Raw genomic sequence first — 18,658 nt, forward strand, 5'->3', positions numbered from 1 at the left:
AGCTCAAAAGCAACAAATACAGCAAGTGAAAAAGTGAACTCAGGTGTAGCAGGCACCTGTTCAATCTTCCTCAAACACATACTAAGCTCTTTCACTGCTGCAAATCAATAAACAGAGCACTTGACCTTCAGCAAAAGAAGATGGGGATGTTTGGGGAAATCAAACACTGGCTTGGCAACCTTGCAGTATTTACTGCATGGTTTATGTGGAACACGATTTTGCCCAGGCCCTTTCCAAGCCCAACAAAGTTTCGTCAGATGGCTATTTAACATGAGTCAGGTTCTGTTGGAGGTTTCTGCCTCCTAAAGAATGATTTTCCATGCCACTGTGACTTTGCTAAATGTTGCTCAGTGCTCATGGTCGGGCATTGGAACAATGTTAAAAATGTGAACATAGACCAGCGGGGGAGAGGGAGGGGAGAGCAGTCGTGTCGGGCATGGTACAAAATAATCGTGCCTAATGTGAAAACACCTTTTAATATTTTTATATATATATTGTCTTTCAGTTTCACTTGAACAAAAAAAAATTGCTGACTTTGAGTAAGAATGAAAGTACTTTTTGTCATACTATAAAATCCAGAATATAAATCGCATGTTTTTGAAGGTCTCTGAGAGAGAAAAAAAGTTTTACGGCCTGACCATTTCTATTGTGTTCAGTGAAGTCTACAACGTGCAGTTTGTGTTCAGCTGTGTCGCTCTTTTAGTTCAGTCTGTTTTCACTTTTTGGAGTTTGCACTCCTACTAGTTACAGTACGGTAGTTGAGCTCTCAGGCTGCAGTGAAAGTTGTGAGGCACAGACTCCTAGCTTGCAAGCTCTCTGCACGACTCCGCTGGTCACTTTTTGACTTTAATATAGAATTATTTCAATCAAAAGAGCACTCAACAAGGTTTATTTATGAAACAATATACCACTGTTTTCTGTGCATGCAGGATCATGACCTCGTGAGGGAGAAAAGCTGTGGTTTGTGTCACCTTCTCACCCAGCACAGCATGCAATCAGATCTGGCTACAGAATGAATGCGGATGTATTTTTAATCGTCAGGTCGCACGCAGTGTGTGATGATGGCTGCTGCAACCGCAGTAATGACCCAGCGTGTGTCAGCATTTTATACTGGTATATTGGTTGCACCAATGTATAGATGCAGCCAACTTTTTGGATCTAAAAAAAAGGGTGTGTGTCTTATACATCAGGTTTTTATGGTAATTGATAAGAGATTGAGAATTGTGTTATTAGAAATGTATTCTATAGAGTAGCCTGCTTATTTCATTGCTTCATGATTAGGAAGTACAGGCTTTTCATTGGTTTTTGCATTTTAATCAAATGCTTACATCCCCATGATGACAATGTTTTTTTGAGGTCTAAAGATACAAATAATTTGTACAGATGTTTTTTATCAATAGTAAATGAAAGGTAAGGAAAGATGTGACACTGTATGAAAACTATTCACATGAAATGTACTGAGCATTTCATGTGAACATGAATGTTCACTTTTTTTTGACTTCCTCATTTTCAAGACAAATTTTAAATGCTGTTGTTTGGAAAGGCTGCCAAATGATGAGGAACTTCACTTCTCTAAACATCCTTCACCTCTCTGCTCAAAAAGACCTGACAAAAACGTAAGTTTATAAAACTTTTATATCACTTTTAAATAACTTTATACTTTTTCAGGAGATATAACAAATAAACATGTTTAATATCATAAAGGTTACTTTTTAAGTGCATTTTTCTGAAGTTTGATCAAACAAACTTTGTTACAGGGGAAAGAAAAAAAACTTTCACTTTGATCAAGTTTTGAACATTTTAAAGCTCTCATGCAGTTTTTCTTCTGGGCATTATTACTGATCAAATAGTTTCCTTAAAGAGGTTGTAAACAAAGAAAGAAACAAAAGAAAAAACACAACATTTGTCTCTTTTCCTTGAGGCAGGCAGTCAAACTTCCTGTTTTTTATTTTATTATCATTTCATCTTCTACGTTTTAATAATGAGCATCTTTACATGAATTGAATGAAATGCAAAAAGATTTCAATTTAAACCTTCAAATGAGAAGCTGCACACCTTGAAGTCTTTTAGTTTTGTTGGGATCAATTTAGTTAACTAAACTCTGGATCCAACCTTTTCCACATTGATGAAGATTTAAACATTTCAAGATATTTCTCCATCTGCAACTTCTGCAAAGATCACATTCAACAACAGCCTCAAAATGAAATCTAAGTTTACTTGTAGCGAAATACACTAAACTATAAATCTACATGTATTCTCTCCAGACTTTCTGCCTCTTCTGAAACACAAAGATGGCTGCAGCTCTGACTCTCCTCCTCACTGGCTGTCTGCTGCAAGGTGAGATGCTCACTTATATTTATCAAAGAAATTAGCTACTAATGTGTTCTGCTTTCTTGATATCATAATGTAGAGATTTGGTGTTAAATTCACAACTTTAATGTAAAAAAGCTGTGTGAAAATGATGAATCCTTTGAGTTTTACATGAAGATTATTTTAGGTTTTTAGAAATAGAGCCAACAATAAAATGTATCATGACTTCATTTATTTATTTGTTTGTTTATTTAACAGAGACACGTGCAATGAACATTGCTTCATATAAATACAAAGTAGATAACATGCAATCAGGTTTCTAGCCGCGGCTCATTTGAAACCTCTATCCCTGTCAATGATTTTAGTAATATAGACATTATAAACTCAATATGAATAAGGATTGTATTGTAAATGTATAATTGTAATAATGATTTGTTTCTTGTGTTTCAGGTGCCCTGTGTGGAAAGTTTGAGAGCATTATACCAAATACTATAGAGGTTCTGAAGGGATCCTGTGTGACAATCCCCTGCTCCTTTGACGTAGATGATCAATATAATGTCAACTTAGATAACACATGTAAAGCATTATGGAAAGAAAGTACTAATGGACCTGCTGTGTTTGATAGCAGTAATCCACAACAGAAAGGACAATTGATTGGTGACCTAACAAAAAAAGACTGCACCACAACCCTGAATGACATGCAAAACAACAAACTGTATTTTGTTAGATTGGAATGTGGCATTCTGAAATACAATTTTGATGGCGTGACCATTTCAGTCACAGGTAGGTTTCAAATTAAATGTACTTACAGTTCAGTCATGTAGTAGTTCTCTGACCTTATCATTGATTACTTCAAAATAAAGATAAATCAAACCTTTGATAGTAGAGAGAAATAACTGTTTATACATGTTTATGAACCTTCTGAACAGATGATCCACCCAGACCGACTCTGACTCCGCCCACACTGAAGGTGAAGGAGGGAACCTCAGTGAGTTTGAATTGCTCTGCTCCAGCTCCCTGTCTGTCTCTTCCTCCAAATCTGACATGGAGCCCCGGCCTGGGTGAAGGTCAGGAGACCCTGCAGGAGAATCAGGACAAAACTAAAGTCAAGATCTCTGTGCTGAACTTCAACGCATCACACCTCCATCACGGACAGGAAATCTCCTGTACTGCTGTCTACAGAAAACAAGATGGCAGCACTGAGTCATCTGTGAAAACCAGTTTAACAGCTGACATTACATGTGAGTATGAGTGTCTTGTGATTAAATTGATTACATAAAATACATGCTTCTTCTTCTTTGTTTGTTGTTTTGTAATCATTTAGCAAACAGTTACGAGCATGGCCGTCACCTGGGGTGTGCATACTGCCATGTGTGATAACCTTCTTTTCTCTCCACTCAGATGTTTGATTGTAGATGTATTCATTGTATGAACAGGGTTTGTTGTTTAACCTCTACATAAATGATCTAATAAATGAATGCTATTAGGACAGACATCCTAATGTACGCTGATGATACTATAATTTTTGAACATGCAACAACAAACCAGCAAGCTGCACGTAAGCTAACAGCAGTGATGACTAATATCACACAGTGGTTTAATAACTCCTGTCAATACTTAAACATAAAGAAAACAATCTGCATGTTTTTCACAAAGACGTCAACAAATCATTTGACACTCAGTGTTTTCATCACAGGGTTAAAGGTCACAGTTGTATCTGATTATAAATGAATGTAACACTGGACTTTAATATCAATTTAAAAAACAAATTAAGAATGCAGTGAGGTTCACAAATGACAAACAGTTTGTAAATGCAGACTGAACAGTTTATATATTTGTTTCTATTAGTCTATGTATACAAAACTATAAATATTTGTGTGTGAATCAGAAATACATTTGTGAATGTTATTTTTTTATTTGTGGATTTGTTTTACATTTATATAGAATGAAATATATTTATGAATCCTTCTGTGTGCATTTGTGAATATTGAGACTGATCTAACTCCATAACAGCTATCCTCTGCAGCTCATTGGTGGGGTTTATTTACGCAAGCTTCATGTTGTTGTGTTGTCGTCGTGCTTAAGGAGTTTTGAAGTCCTGTTTTTTGCAGTATAAAGAGTCCTGGTCCTGGGACACAATTTACATCTGACAATGATGTTCTTGTCATCTTTCCTGTCGACAAAACTTAAGTAATGGGAATATTTCCAGCCGCTGAATGTAAAAATGTATGCTTCCATCTTTCAAGTTAGCCAGGGTTGCCAGGTATGTGTGACAACAAATGACAAAACAAGCCCAATGGCCAAAAAATACAACCCTCGGCGGCTCCTAAAAAGAAGCCCAAATCTGCGGGAAAACCACATATCTGGCAACCATGAAGCTCGCTACCTTCCGGCTTGTCTGAGGTGCGCAATGAAATGAATCTGGGGTTTGTTGCATAAATCTGAAGTGGGGTAATAACAACAACAGTAATGTATTAACAAGTTTTTTTTTGTGTGGGTAACTGTAATATTATTACTGGAATTTCACTAGTAATTCGTTACACTTAACGCGTTACTAGTGATACGTTACAGCCCAACGCTGGTCCTACTAGCTGTTTCTATTGATGTTTAGCAGGGCTTGTTCAGAATAAAGGCATAACATTCTCTATCCCTCATCACAAATAAACTACATATTCAAAAAATATAACTTTATTTTTTCTCTTTCTCTTTCTCTCTTTTCAGATTCACCCAAAGGGACCACAGTGTCAGTCAGTCCCTCTGGTCCAGTGCAAGAAGACAAAAATGTGACACTGACTTGCAGTGCTACTGCCAACCCAGCTGTAAAGAACTACACCTGGTACAGAGCTGATGGAGGCCAGGAGACTTTCATGGGGACTGGACGTGTTTTAAACATCAAAGCTTCTAGGGAGAGAGGACCTTTTTTCTGCCGTGCAGCAAATGAAGAGGGAAGTGGAAGATCGAACAACACACAGATAGATGTTCAGTGTAGGTATCGTTTGAAACATCTGCATAAATGCCGGTAGGTCAGGCTTCTTTTGTGCAGCAGGAATGTAAATAATCTTTGTTAATAATGAACATCTTTAGTTTGTACAGATGTTTAAAGCAACTACACAGAGGATTTGACGCTTTTCAGCATTGAGTTGCACAACAATGCACTGCTGGAGCAAATATGGTCAAGGCTACCCTAAGGCAACACAAAAATTACCTCAAAAAATCTAATCCATCAGGTACCCCCAAAATATTCTAGATTCATACTGAATCTTTAAATAAGCTGTTTTGTCAGATGCACTGCAAACAAACAATGGCATTCTTATAAGCATGGGACTCAAGATGATATCACGCAGCAACCTCTGGTTTTCAAAAAATGGAACTGATGCAGAAGAAAAAAGAACCAGAAGTCCCATACACACCCCGTATTATAATGTTCATTGTGACAGCAGAAATGGACATGTTAGACTTAGACTTTCTTTATTGTCATTCAAACTTGTACTTTCAGTGCAGATAAGAACAAAATTTTGTTGCATTTGACTCGTTAGTGCAGGATAAAAACAGCAGCAAGTATTCACATAGAAAAACAAGGTGCAGATATAAATAGATATAAAAAGAAAAGCTATGTATAAAATTTCTATACAGATAAATATATTGCACGTTTGTGATGTATGTTATATTGTATTTTACATCCAGTGAGGTAGTCCTATGTGGGGGTTTGAGGGGGAATGGAGGGATTTTTTTTTTTTTTTTTGTTCAAAAGTCTTATGGTATGTGGGAAGAAGCTGTTACAGAACCTGGAAGTTCTGCTTCGGAGGCTGCGGAACCTCTTTCCAGAGTCCAGCAGCGAAAACAGTCCTTGGTGGGGGTGGGAGGTGTCTCTGCTGATTTTCTGAGCCCTGGTCAGGTAGCGGATTTTTGCAATCTCCTGGATGGGAGGAAGTGGAGTCTTAATGATCTTTTCCGCTGTCCTCACCACTCTCTCAAAATATATTTTGTTCTGATTAGTTATTGTCTTTATCGACTCACACTGTAAGCGGAGTGAATTTTCTCATTACTCACCAGTTTGGATTTTATGATGGTTATAAGGCCTGAAATGGTATTTGTTCCACCTCATGGTTCAGTACATGCAGTGATAAGACAAAGACGACTGAGTGGAGAAAAAAGGCTCATGGCAGTATTCACACCCTAATCCACTTTCCAGTAATGCTCCAGACTATAAGCTATTGTTTTTTTTCTTAACAGACAAAAGGAAGTAGCAGACACAAGAAAACACAAGAAAAAAGAAAGAGTAATATGGTACACAGCAAAGCTAGAAGACCCACCTCGTTTTTTAAATCAGTTGTGGGGGAAACTTTGGGTTTGCAGTGCATTTGAACATATTGAACATTTTAATGAAGACGCCATTTCCCAGAGGTGCCCATTACCAGAGCAAATAATAGACTGAGAATTGACCCTTGGGGAACACCAAATGTGAGGTGGAAAGGGGATGAGGAAAATTGTATCACAGAAACAGAATGATCTGCCAGATAAATAAGATTGAAACCAGTACAGAGCAGTGTTTTTAATGCCATTGTACTCTTTCAGGAAATTCAGGAGGATATCATAGTCTTTCGTATTAAAAGCAGAGCTCAAGTCCAGGAGGATTAAAATTGAACAAGAACTCAACTGGAGATGTTTTGGGTTAAGGTGCAAATCATCTACGAGCGGTAGACCCCAGCTGATGATCCTGCAGCTAACAAGTGGGCATTGGTGGAGATTTGGAAGGCCCAGAGCCTAGCAAGAAAACATACACATTTAGTTGAATGTCTTGTATAGTTATTAAGCAAGGGAAGAGCGTTTTGTTTGGCTCGATTTATTCTGAAAGGGGCAATGTCATCAAGGATTGCCTGACGATCTGTGTGTCTGAGGCGTCTGAATGGCTGCGAGTGTATAGATCTCTGTGTTTGTGTAGCCTATGTGTGTAATGGCGCGGTGGAGTTAGTCTCCAGATGTACGTCTACCCGAGAATATGTGTGTGTGTCTGTTAGTCAAAGGGGAAGAAAAGAGGATAAAAGAGGAGCGTAGAGGTGGAGAGAAATGCGTGCCTGAAGAGGCCGGATCACAGTCCGACTTCCGCGCCACCACTCAGAGTAATTCCCTTAATTCACAGAAACAAACCAATGGCCGAATTCAAGTTAATACGGCTTACACTGGCCTTTCTGATCAGAAGAGTAATACCCGGTTATAACGCTGTTACGCTAAACAGATATAGGACGCAGCAGTCCGAAACGGAAACAACAAGAGTTTTAAACAGGTAAAACTCAGGACGCGACAGTCCAACAAAGATAAAAATTACAGTTTCTGCTTCAATCAAACAATTGTTAAAAACACTCTCTAAAGCTAATTCTGCCCAGACCTACTTAAGCCTCACTTGTGAATCGCTTTGCCCGCGATTGGTGAAGGGAAAAAGGAGTCCGGCGATCAAACAGATCTTCTGTCCGTCCTGGTGCAGAGGCGTCTGATGGCGGCGAGGGTCCCTTACAGCAAGAGTGGCTTCGTTGGTTCTCCGTCGAGTGGAAAGATGTCCGTTGATGTCCTTTTGTTACAGGACGGAATAAGACCGTTAACTTTCTGATAATCTGTGATAGTCTGACGCTCTCCGAGAAACTGAGATGCGTTCTATGGACAAGCCGAGCTCGGGATTTGGAACACTGCCGGCCGCGGATTACCTGCGCGCCAAAACTTAAAACAAAGGAAGATTGTTGCAGGAAACAGGAGGTGAGCTTGGGTCTCCGAACTCTTGAAGTCAGCGCGTGGAAAGAGAGAGAACAATGGAAGTCTTGGAGCTTTGTAGCCTGGCCTGCTCCATGGGGGGTCTACCTCAGGTCCCCTCCAATGAGGAGAGAGAGGTTCCGTTCCCCCCTTATTTCACGCATAGGTGTGAAGTACCGCAGGGGATTCTGGGATTAAGAGTCCTTTTAGGCCTCTTTGTGATCTCAGTGAATAACTCAAATGAAGTGCAGACCCAAGTCCATTGTTTGACTGTCCTAAGCCTGCGTGGCCCAACACAAATGTGACAATGACTTGCAGTGCTAATGCCAACCCAGCTGTAAAGAACTACACCTGGTACAGAGCTGATGGAGTCGAGGAGACTTTCATGGAGACTGGACATGTTTTAAACATCAAAGCTTCTCGAAAAAGAGGCCCGTTTTTCTGCAAGGCTGAAAATGAACTGGGAAGTTTTCAATCAACCACAAGACAAATAGATATACATTGTAGATGTCATTCATCAGTTAAATTTTTCAAAATGTATGAAAATCTCTTTGTTTATCTTTAATTTCCTTTGATTGGAAACTTCAAATCCATAAAAACTTTCTTTTGTAGAGGATTACCTTTGTTGTAAATAAAGGGAGAAAAGCGTTATAGATAATGGATGGATGGATAATATACATAGATAAAGTATTTAGTGCATTTCTTTTAGGGTGGTGGGAGATCACTTTGGGTAATCCACCCCGAACGACCTGAATGGTAGGGGAAACACTGTGTTATAATATGAGGTTCTATAATTAAATTAGAGACGAGCAAATGTTAACTTTACCCTTAAAATGGTCTGCTTAGTAAGAATGTGCATATCAAGTAAAATTACAATCATTCAAATGAAATTGCTTGCGCGAGCAATATTGTATCCTGAGAGGACAAAACCATGCTTTGAGCGCGAAAAGAAAAATCCGAGAGAGCACTGTAGTTACGTGCTCAGGGTGAGATTTTGCTCGTGTTCAAAGCATGGTTTTCTCCTTGCAGGATACAATATTGCTCGCGCGAGCACATAAATTCTGCGCGAGAATGCTGTGCAAGCGCTTGCAAAAATAATATGCGTGTGGCTGTTTGAGTTGCACGGCTCTCATGTGCGGGCGCAATTTTATTGGCTGGGATAAAACGCCATAGGTCGCTGATGGAGATGTGACATAGAAGAGCGTAGTGCTGTTCCATAAGTGGAATTGTTTTCAGCTGAGAGCTGAGTGAATGCAGGCTCAAGAAACGTATGACGCTGAGTGCTGAAAACACTGAACTACATTGGTTTTATATTGAAAATAGGCGCTGCCAGTGTTAAAAGCACCCTCTGTGGACACAGGCCCAGAATGAAAACCGATTGACATGGAGGAACTAGAATTTTTCTTTGCCTCATACACTTGGACACTCAAAGCTGGTCAACTTTTTTTTTTTTTTTTTACAGCCATAAGCCTTATCTTTTACTTTTGCAAATTTGATACAGCATGGCTTTACTTGACTCTCTACTTGTCTCTCTTCCCTACATCCATTACAGATGCTCCACAGATCATGTCCTCATCTGATTGCACCAAAACTGCAAACCAGGTCAACTGTTCCTGTGAGTCTACGGGAAATCCTCCTCCCACTTTACAATGGAGTTTGGATGGGTTAGCTGTCAATCACTCAGAAGAGTTTGCAGTCAGTTATGGCACAGGCGGGAGCTTCATCACCATGAGTCAAGCCCAATGGAAGGATCACTTCACTGTACTTTGTCGCAGTTCAAACTCTCTGGGATCTGCTTCTCAGCGATTTCTTTTCTACAGCCTTCCACCATCTGCAGAAAGTCAAGGTTTGTCTCTGAACTGAGTATAACTTTTATTGGTAAGCGGCACATTTCACAATTTGTTCTCATAATTACTAAGTATTGCCAATAAAGCTTCATGAATGGGTAAGTGATGAAGAAAACGTCCTCTGGAAAGCTTTAATATGTGAAAAATGAATTATTATTACATTATGTCCGAATTTACTAAAATAATAATTTCGTCTGAAGCGGAGCTTGAACCATAATCCCATATTGTCCTTTGTATGTTTCAGATAGTGTGATTTCGCCAGTCTTCATCGCCACCATTGTCGCCTTCCTAGTGGTAATATGTGCACTACTAGTGCTAGTATGTGCTCTACTCTTTGTTATCAGGTAGGGTAACAGCAAATCAAACCAAACCGTACAGAATACCACTATGCAAAATGTTTAAAAACCTCCTACTGGGATTTTTATATTCTTTATTTGAGTGAAGATACAGATTCTATATGGTGTTCCTCTGGTCTTCAATTTAAAATCTTTGACATTTTAAGTATTTTTTTGTATTATGAGCAGACCAAGTCTTATCCAGGGTATTTTTATTTTTCAATTGAGGCCCACAATTTCAGTCAAATGTTGTGGATCGAAAATGTTGCCAATGTGTTTGTGTTATTTATAGTGTCCTCTGCTCTGCGTCTGTTTGTGAGACATAACCATGACTCCATGCAGCTTTATGAGACGCCAAAAGGACTGGAGAAATGTCCGACCTGTGATTTTACGATGTACCACTGATCTCCTTTTCTATTTTGCTCATGGCAACTTTGGGATTAAATATGACTGAAGGTCTGTAGGTATTTAAAGCTTTTGGTACTTTTAGGTACTATCTAGGGCCCGACTGATATGGGATTTTTGGATCCAATACCGATGTAAGGGAGAAAAGAAATCTGATACCGATATATATTGGCCAATCTATCTTTGATCTTTAAAGATACATAGATATACACACATTTTTTGCATGGATCCTTCAAACACAGCTTTCAAACACTTTTGGAAAAGATATATAATGAAGACAATCATTTTTTTATGTTGAACAAAAGCCTTTATTGGCCAGAATAACAACAGTGCACTGAAACACTACACTTTACTTGGAAGTTAAAAAATATAAGAAACTATATAAAACTAAATATCAAACTTAAGTTGAAAGTATCAAATACAACATGCTCATTTCCTTTGTGAAGTAGTCCTGCACCTTACTTCTTCCACCCTCAGCAATCTGAAAAATAAAAACATAAAAAACGATAAAATTACGTATTTCTCTGGCTTTGATAACTGTTGGAAATATTAGAAATAATGCAATTACTCAACAATAAAATATATAAAACATGGGTTTAGTCAATATTTAATTTATCTACATATTTTAATGTAAACGTTAGCAACCACATTCTACATTATATCTTGAAACAAAAACGTGTGAGAATTACAACAAAATGTTGTGATTCTATGCCATTAATTATTGCAATTTTCTTTACTTATTCAAGCTCAATTTAAGTGGAATCATACAATAGAAAAGAGATAAGAATATCATAAGTAATAGTTAAGAAAAATAATATACATCAAGTCGGTCAGTCTTTGATTTGAATGCAATTCATCTTTTTTTTCCACTATCAAACACTCAGCTGCAACATCCAGACCATTTGTGTCTACAAATTCCCTTTCTCTATAATCATCAGCTGACAAGCCTCATTCCTTTGTTACCTGGGAAAATCCTGAAAAATCTAGTGTATGATTGACTGCTCATATCAACACCTTGCTGAACTGCACAGGCTGCTGCTGAGCTGGTCTGTGTTAGAACCCAGAGCTGCTGAATAAACACTAAACGCTCTGAAAAAGACGCTGGGTTCAGTCAAGTACCCACAAGTTACTGATTTTTCTCTCCCTTTATTGGGAGTAGCCTTGCATTAAGATAAACGGACTAACGTAGCATGCGAGATAATTCAACACACTTTAGTGTCAAACCACCACAACTCTGCTTTCTCCTGAGCTGCAGCTGTTATATAGCAGTGATTCCCCTAAACTTCCCATTCGTTCAGCTGCAGCAGGGGGACAGTACACAGCCAATAGCTGGCTAATTATTAGCTCCTCAATGTATTTACAAACGTCTGTTATATAAGCATGAGCAACACATGGGTACAATTATATAAGAATTATGTTGAACAAGGGAATGACATAGTAAGTGTGTATTAACTCCATTAACCAGTTAATAATAACAACAATAAAATTAATTGTTATTGGTAATATTCATGTTTTGTGCTTATCTAAAGGCAACCGTCAGTCAAAGGTATGTTCAATTCATTGAGGACAGCGGTGGTCTAACAATCTAAGTCAAAATGCGTATGTGTCACAGATTAGGCGATCAATATTTGTACGGTAAGTTTTGCTCTAGTATGTTGCAGCAAAAAAGTTGATTTACAGAGTATGTCCTGTACTGTGACCGTTGTACATGCAAACATAAGAATGTTGTTTCTGAAATGCTGCCCAACACCAGCCAAAGTTAGAGCTCCAGTTAAAGACTAATTCTCCACTACCTAGATGTAAACCAGCAGAGTAGACAAACGGCATCTCATAGCGCAGAGAGGATTGACTGTATTTTGAAAATTGAATAAAAGTTGTATGTAGGCTATCTCGTGTTAAAGTGGCGTATCTTGACCAGAGCAAAGTGTAAAAAGCACAGGCATGTGGAAGTTAAAGGGGCTGTATGTAACTTTTTACAGGTATAAATCATTTTTTATCGGCCATTAATAAGCGAACGGTTAACTGATGTGAAAAAGTAGATGTTCACTGTCTATCTGTGTTGCCTGTATAAAAAGTTTCCCCGGGTCGTATTTTCCGCGAAAACTCCAGGAAGTGACATTTTATGCACGTTCTCAACGTCCTCCTCACTCCGCTCCGCTTACAGAGAGCAACAGTACAAACTCATCACACACTCCCGGTCTTCACCTCCACAGCCAGAGGCCGCCTTCCACACACTTCTATCCGCCCTAAGAGCTCTCATAGACGGACAAACTCATCACACACACTCCTGCTCTCAGCTAGTGCTGGGCGATATATCGTGAAGCTCGATTCGATCGATATTTAATTAATGCTTGATATGGAAAAGGGAACATCGATTTTATTTTTTAAACTACTTAGAAGTTTTCTCGCGATATTTCGTTGCTCAGCGACATTTCTGCAGCACCGCTTGTTGCCCCTGAGTAGCCTAGCTCTTGTAAGCGGCTAACACGGAGGAGAAACAGAAAGACGTGAGCGAGGCCAAATTACTTCCAAAAAAAGGGCACATATCGCAGGGCTCGACATTATAACTGGCCCGCTGGCCCGGATGAATGATTGACAGAGTCTGGGCCAGCTGATTGCACGTTCAGCTGGCGGCTTCACTGCTGTAACTTCCGCGAGCGCGCTAGCTACACTCGAATTGTACACTCGCACACAGATTTTAGCGCAGGTTTTCTCTACTAAAACACACGTTTGGTAAAACGGTTTTAAAATCATCATATCCCGACAAAAGCTGAGCTAAAGATCTAAGGATGAAGAGTTTCTCACAGAGAAGAAAGAAGGAGAGAAAGGTGATCAGAAGAATTCCAGCTCTATCACAGCCTCATATTAATATCAGATTAAGTAGACTCTTACAGTTACCAGCATGGTGAATAAACATTATTAACAATATAACAATATTTTTATTTTCTAGAATTAGAGCTCAATTAATTAAATAAAAGTTGTAATTGACTTTTGCATCACAATGGTTCAAGAGTAAATTGGTGACTGTTATTTTTCGAATTAAAAGTAAAGTTCCTGGGCCAGTGATTACAATGGTCGGGCCAGTGATGTTTTTTTTTTATATAGTGGAGATTCAGTTTTATAGGCCACATTTATAAACTTTAAACGGTATCGCTACAAACGCAGTATTTTTGAAAGTTACAAATAGCCCCTTTAACCTGCATGGAGGCTGGCAGTGCTAGCACTGCGAATGCTAGCCACACTTGGCACAACATTATGACAAAAAAAATTCCTGCAGACGCTGTGATCCTGTGTTTCGAGAGCTGTGAGACATGTTAAAACAACTCAATTTAGTTTTCTGAATTTTTTCTCAACTTTAAACTACCAGTGGGAATAACAAAACTGTTTACAGTATATTCTTGTAGGTTTATACTATGCTGTTTTTTTCAGGGCTCAGAGGACTCAACACAACCTGCTTAAGAGTCAGGGGTCAGGTAACGCCAGCACAGTTGCTATGAGCCAACTTCTACCAAGTGGAGAAGGAAATGAGGTACTTTATCTTGGAATCCAGCAGTTTTCTACTTAATGTGACCTAAATAAGCACAATAAGCAACCAACATTTTATTTTCAATTGTAGGAACCCAACAAAACAGATGAGGACATTTATGTCAACACCTATGAGCTGAAGAAACCAGGTGTTACCCAACCTGCAACTACCTCTGAGCCAATCAGCACCAACTTCCCAAGCTCAAGCCGAAACAACACAGAAGATGCCAGTACAAGTTCAGAGAAGAAAAACGAGGAAAGCAAAGATGTGATTTACACTAGTGTGACTTGGAGGAGCAAAGGCGAGAAGGAGGGAGGAAGCTCTGGGGACACAAATCAGTCAGGTCGCTCCTATCTGGAGGAGAAGCGCTTAGAGGGAGCATTGAATTTTGTGAGCAATGCAGTAGAGATGTTAAATCTATACGACGAAGTGAAGCCTAGAAATGTGAAGAAGGACTCTGAATGTGAATATGCCCGGGTTAAATTTAGAGAAAAGAGTGTGATGCAGACATAGCTTACAGTTCAGTCAGGACCACTTTGTCAAGAAAATGTACTTCATTGCAATTATTTATATTCGGCGGTATGGCTCTGTTTTGGGATCTCCCTGACCTTCCACGTTCTTAAGTTGAATGCATACAAGGAAAACTTTAGGCAGAGATAAGCAGCAAAGCCAAACAGAGCAGGCATCAATGACAAGCATGACATTGATTGATGCAAGTCATTGCAGCATAAAAGGAGGAGCTGGGGTGGAGGAGGGCTGCAAATGTGGCTTGCAGAGGGAGCAGCAAAGAGTAGGCAGGCTAGAGCAGTTTAAATAAGCGGCATAAGAACTTTTGGCTAATAGAATGCTTTGAAGCAAATCAGCTTGAGGCTTGTGTGAGATCAGCTGTTACCGAAACTCTGGCATGATAGTCGAGCGTGACTCCATTCCCTGCCTGAAACTAAAACGAAGAAACATAGTGACTTCAGTTCTCTTATGCTGGCTAGCTGCAGTTATTTTTTTACAAGTTGTGTCAACACTGAAGGCATTTCATCCTCAATGAATTTACAGCAACTACTGCAGACCCATAACCTGCAGGGTGATGAAGAATGACTAGTTGTCCTTGGTCTCAATGCAAGGAATTAACCAAACTGTGAGCACAAAACAGAGGCACATTTTAAATGAAAATCAAGTTAAAATCGTCAATCAAGTTCGGTGTGGAAAAAACATCTAAGATTTTATTTGAAGGCCATATATTTTTTTAATGGAAAATAAACAAGAAAAAAGAAAATATACATTCAAGAGAGCAAAACAATATCAAAAGTTCTTAAATCAGCAATAGAAATTCAGTGTTGCGTTAGTTCAGGCAGGGAATCAACACAATGCTCTATATGTCAACCAAATCAAGTGAAGCTTTTGAAAGCCCCTTAGCAACATCTTTCAGCTATCTTCAAATTGTGTGTCTTCATACCATTGCCAAGACTACCACATAGCATATAACACAAGTGTAACAGGAAATAGGAAAGCAAACCAACATTCTGCCAGGTACAAAGCCTTGTTAAAAAAGTTAGAATTTAGAGTGCCTTAATGTTTATGTTCTTTAAGCTAGTGACAGGTTTTGTTTATTAATGAATACAATTATTCAAATTTCCACTTTTTTTTAACCAATAATAACAAAAAAAAAAGTTAATTCGGGGTCTCAGTTGTTAATTTTGTGTGAATTTAGGAAGAATAGATGTTACTAAGGAAATGACTAATGAGGAGCTTGTGTAAATAAATAAATAAATGTCCCAGTAACCAAGGTTTGACTCGAGTCTGATCTGTTTGATGCAAGTCATCGCTTCTTTTTCACTCTAGATTCCTCTTTCTATCTTTGGCTGTTACTTTACAATATACGCATTTACTGCGCAAAAATAAAAAATAGAAGAGTTTTATGATGCACAAAGACTCACAACACTATGACTCCCAAATATATACTAATTTATTTGTTATAAGTACATGAAATAAAATTGTTTCGAGCCTGACAGGGAATATCTAGAGACTTTTTCGACTCAGCACCTAAATAACTGATGTGCATGTTTGCTGACTTTTTCAGCATTGATATTTACTCATATACTGATGCCTAAGGCATGTCTTATATGAGAGAGCTCTTAGTTTTTTATGCTATTTGACTAAGTAGCATGGATATTTTATTGCCTTTTTTGTGAACTAAGGGTACATCGAATTTAAAGTTTCACAGGTGAGATTGTCACAGATCGTTTTGCAGAATGGCCGACGAATCACAATACATCTTCTGCATCTTAACAATGTATCATATTCTCATATTTCATCACTTTATCCACATTGCTACAATTTTCATTATGATAATTCAAAGGCAAGTCAAGTTTGCACGTTTAAAAACAGCCTCAACTAACCAATGTGCTTTATTTACAAGGTGTAAAAACAACAGCAGCTTCAAAGAAAGACAATAAAATATATATACACACATGAAGAGGGTTTTACATAAGATGACAGTGGGCCAAGTGTTTTACAGATAAAGCTGGTTGGAGTCAGGGGGGCCAAACAGAACTACCTAATTTTTTTGCTCATTTAGTATTAAAACGTTTTGTGCCATCCAGTCTTTCGAGTAGTATTTGCAGGGAGTGGGGGTTATTGCTTTTGAGAGGGATATATATTTACATGTCATCTGCAAACCAGTGGAAGGATAAACCGTGCTTCCTTATTAGGGAGACTAGTGGCAGCATGGACAGGGAAAAACAAAAAAGAGGTGCTAAAACTGAGCCCTGAGGAACCCCACAGGTGAGGGCAGCAGAGGGAGAAAAGCTATATCCTAGGCATACTTTAAAACTTCCGTTTTCCGAGTATGAATTGAGCATATTTAGCCTGGATCCCAACCCAGTCTTTAAGCCTGGTGATAATTATTTTGTGGTCAACCGTCTAAAATGCGGCGCTGAGTCCCCATTGTCTGCTGCTAAAAACAAATCATTAAGAACTTTTAAAAGAGCTGTTCAGTGCTGTGGTTTTCTCTAAAACCTGATTGGAGTGCTTTAAATATTTGATTATTGCTTAAAAATTGATTCATTTGTTTATTGATTACTCTTTCGAGAATTTTGGATAGTAATGGGAGTTTCGAAAATGGGTTAAAATTTGATCAAATGTTAGGATCTAGGTTAGTTTTTTTTTTAAAGAGGCTAAACCACTGCATGTTTAAAATCGGTCTGGAAGAATCCCATGGAGAGGCAGCTGTTGATGAAGGAGAGGATGCTAATAATTTTAAATGTTTCTTTAAAAAGGCAACGGAGAATACAAGCAGATGTCCATGATGTGGGCTTCAAATGAAGGATTATTTCTTGCAGAGAGGAGAGAGATAATGGATCAAATCGATTAAAGAATTGCACAGCTGACCGAGGGTCTGGCTGTGGTGCAGACGGTGGTAAAATTTGCTTTTTTATATCAATTGATTTTTCCACAAAGAATTCTAAAAAACTCGTAATTTTCTGTGCAAGAGACTGGAGAGGTGTAGTCAGTGAGTCAGGCCCCATACACACACATTTTTTTGAAAACGGAGTATTTTCTCTCCCTTTTGGCCTCCCGTCCACATGAAAACAATTGAAAACTGAGTTTTTGGTCACTGCAAACGAAGTCTTTGAAAAACGCATTCCAAGGTGGAGATTTTTTTTAAATCACGTTTACTTGTATTCGTGTGAACAGTTAAAACAGTTAAAACGGAGCTTTTTGTAATAGTGACGTAATTAAGTCGACTTGCATGCTCGCAATGTTCCTTTACGGTGTTTGATGTGAATGAGATACAGCTATTATCGCCACCTACTGGCCTGGCATGCTTATGTGAGCGTTTTCCATCTTTTTTGCGTTGCCATGTGGACTGAGAGATTTTTTAAAAACTGTTGGTGTGGCCGGATTTTTTTTGCAACCGGAGGGGGAGGAAACAGGTTTTTAGAAATATCCATATACGTGTGGACGTGGCCTCAGTGAGTTTACGGTTTTTATTAACCTTGGGTCTGTTGAAGTTTTGTGTTGTGAGATCGCATAAGTACTTTGTCCTTGCTAAAAAAGTCCTTTGCTCAATACCAAGACTCTGTCAAAGCAGCAAGTCATAAGAGACTTGGAGTTTGACTTTTTTCCATTTTCTTTCTGCCTTTCTACAGCTTCAAACAGTCAGATAAACCTGAACTCCCCTTTTATTTTGAAAGTACTTTTAAAATCTGATAACATCAGACTGAAATATAAAAGGCACGTGCGTTAAGGAACTACATCTTCAGTTTTTGGACCGAACACACCCCTCTGTAACATAGTTTGGCTACGTTTACAGATACAGACTACAGCAGGCTGAAACGTTACCTAGTGAAGCTACTGATTGTTGTCACACACAGCCACCAGCTGATCCCTGCATGAGAAGCAAAGAAACGATACCCAATTAAACAGCAACACTTTACGAGCTCTTTCTGTATGAAAGTCAGCAAAAAAAGTCTGTAATGTCCTCCTATTTGTACAGC

General features: G+C 38.7%; 1 protein-coding gene across 2 annotated transcripts; it reads left to right on the forward strand.

Annotated features, from left to right (window-relative positions):
* The first annotated feature begins 2,764 nt into the window (after nucleotides 1–2,764).
* Nucleotides 2,765–15,946, forward strand: LOC132983667 (hemicentin-1-like). 2 transcript variants are annotated; one of them, XM_061050092.1, is made up of 6 exons: nucleotides 2,765–3,093; nucleotides 3,240–3,551; nucleotides 9,605–9,898; nucleotides 10,144–10,243; nucleotides 14,069–14,168; nucleotides 14,256–15,946. In XM_061050092.1, the coding sequence occupies exons 1-6, from the start codon at nucleotides 3,009–3,011 to the stop codon at nucleotides 14,676–14,678; spliced, it is 1,314 nt and encodes a 437-aa protein (XP_060906075.1). In that variant the 5' UTR covers nucleotides 2,765–3,008; the 3' UTR covers nucleotides 14,679–15,946. The 2 variants fall into 2 exon arrangements, with proteins under 2 accessions (XP_060906075.1, XP_060906076.1); XM_061050093.1 differs by having other exon boundaries at nucleotides 9,605–9,892.
* The last annotated feature ends 2,712 nt before the right edge of the window (nucleotides 15,947–18,658 follow it).

Source organism: Labrus mixtus, chromosome 11 (assembly GCF_963584025.1).
Source record: "Labrus mixtus chromosome 11, fLabMix1.1, whole genome shotgun sequence".
NCBI lineage: Eukaryota > Metazoa > Chordata > Actinopteri > Labriformes > Labridae > Labrus > Labrus mixtus.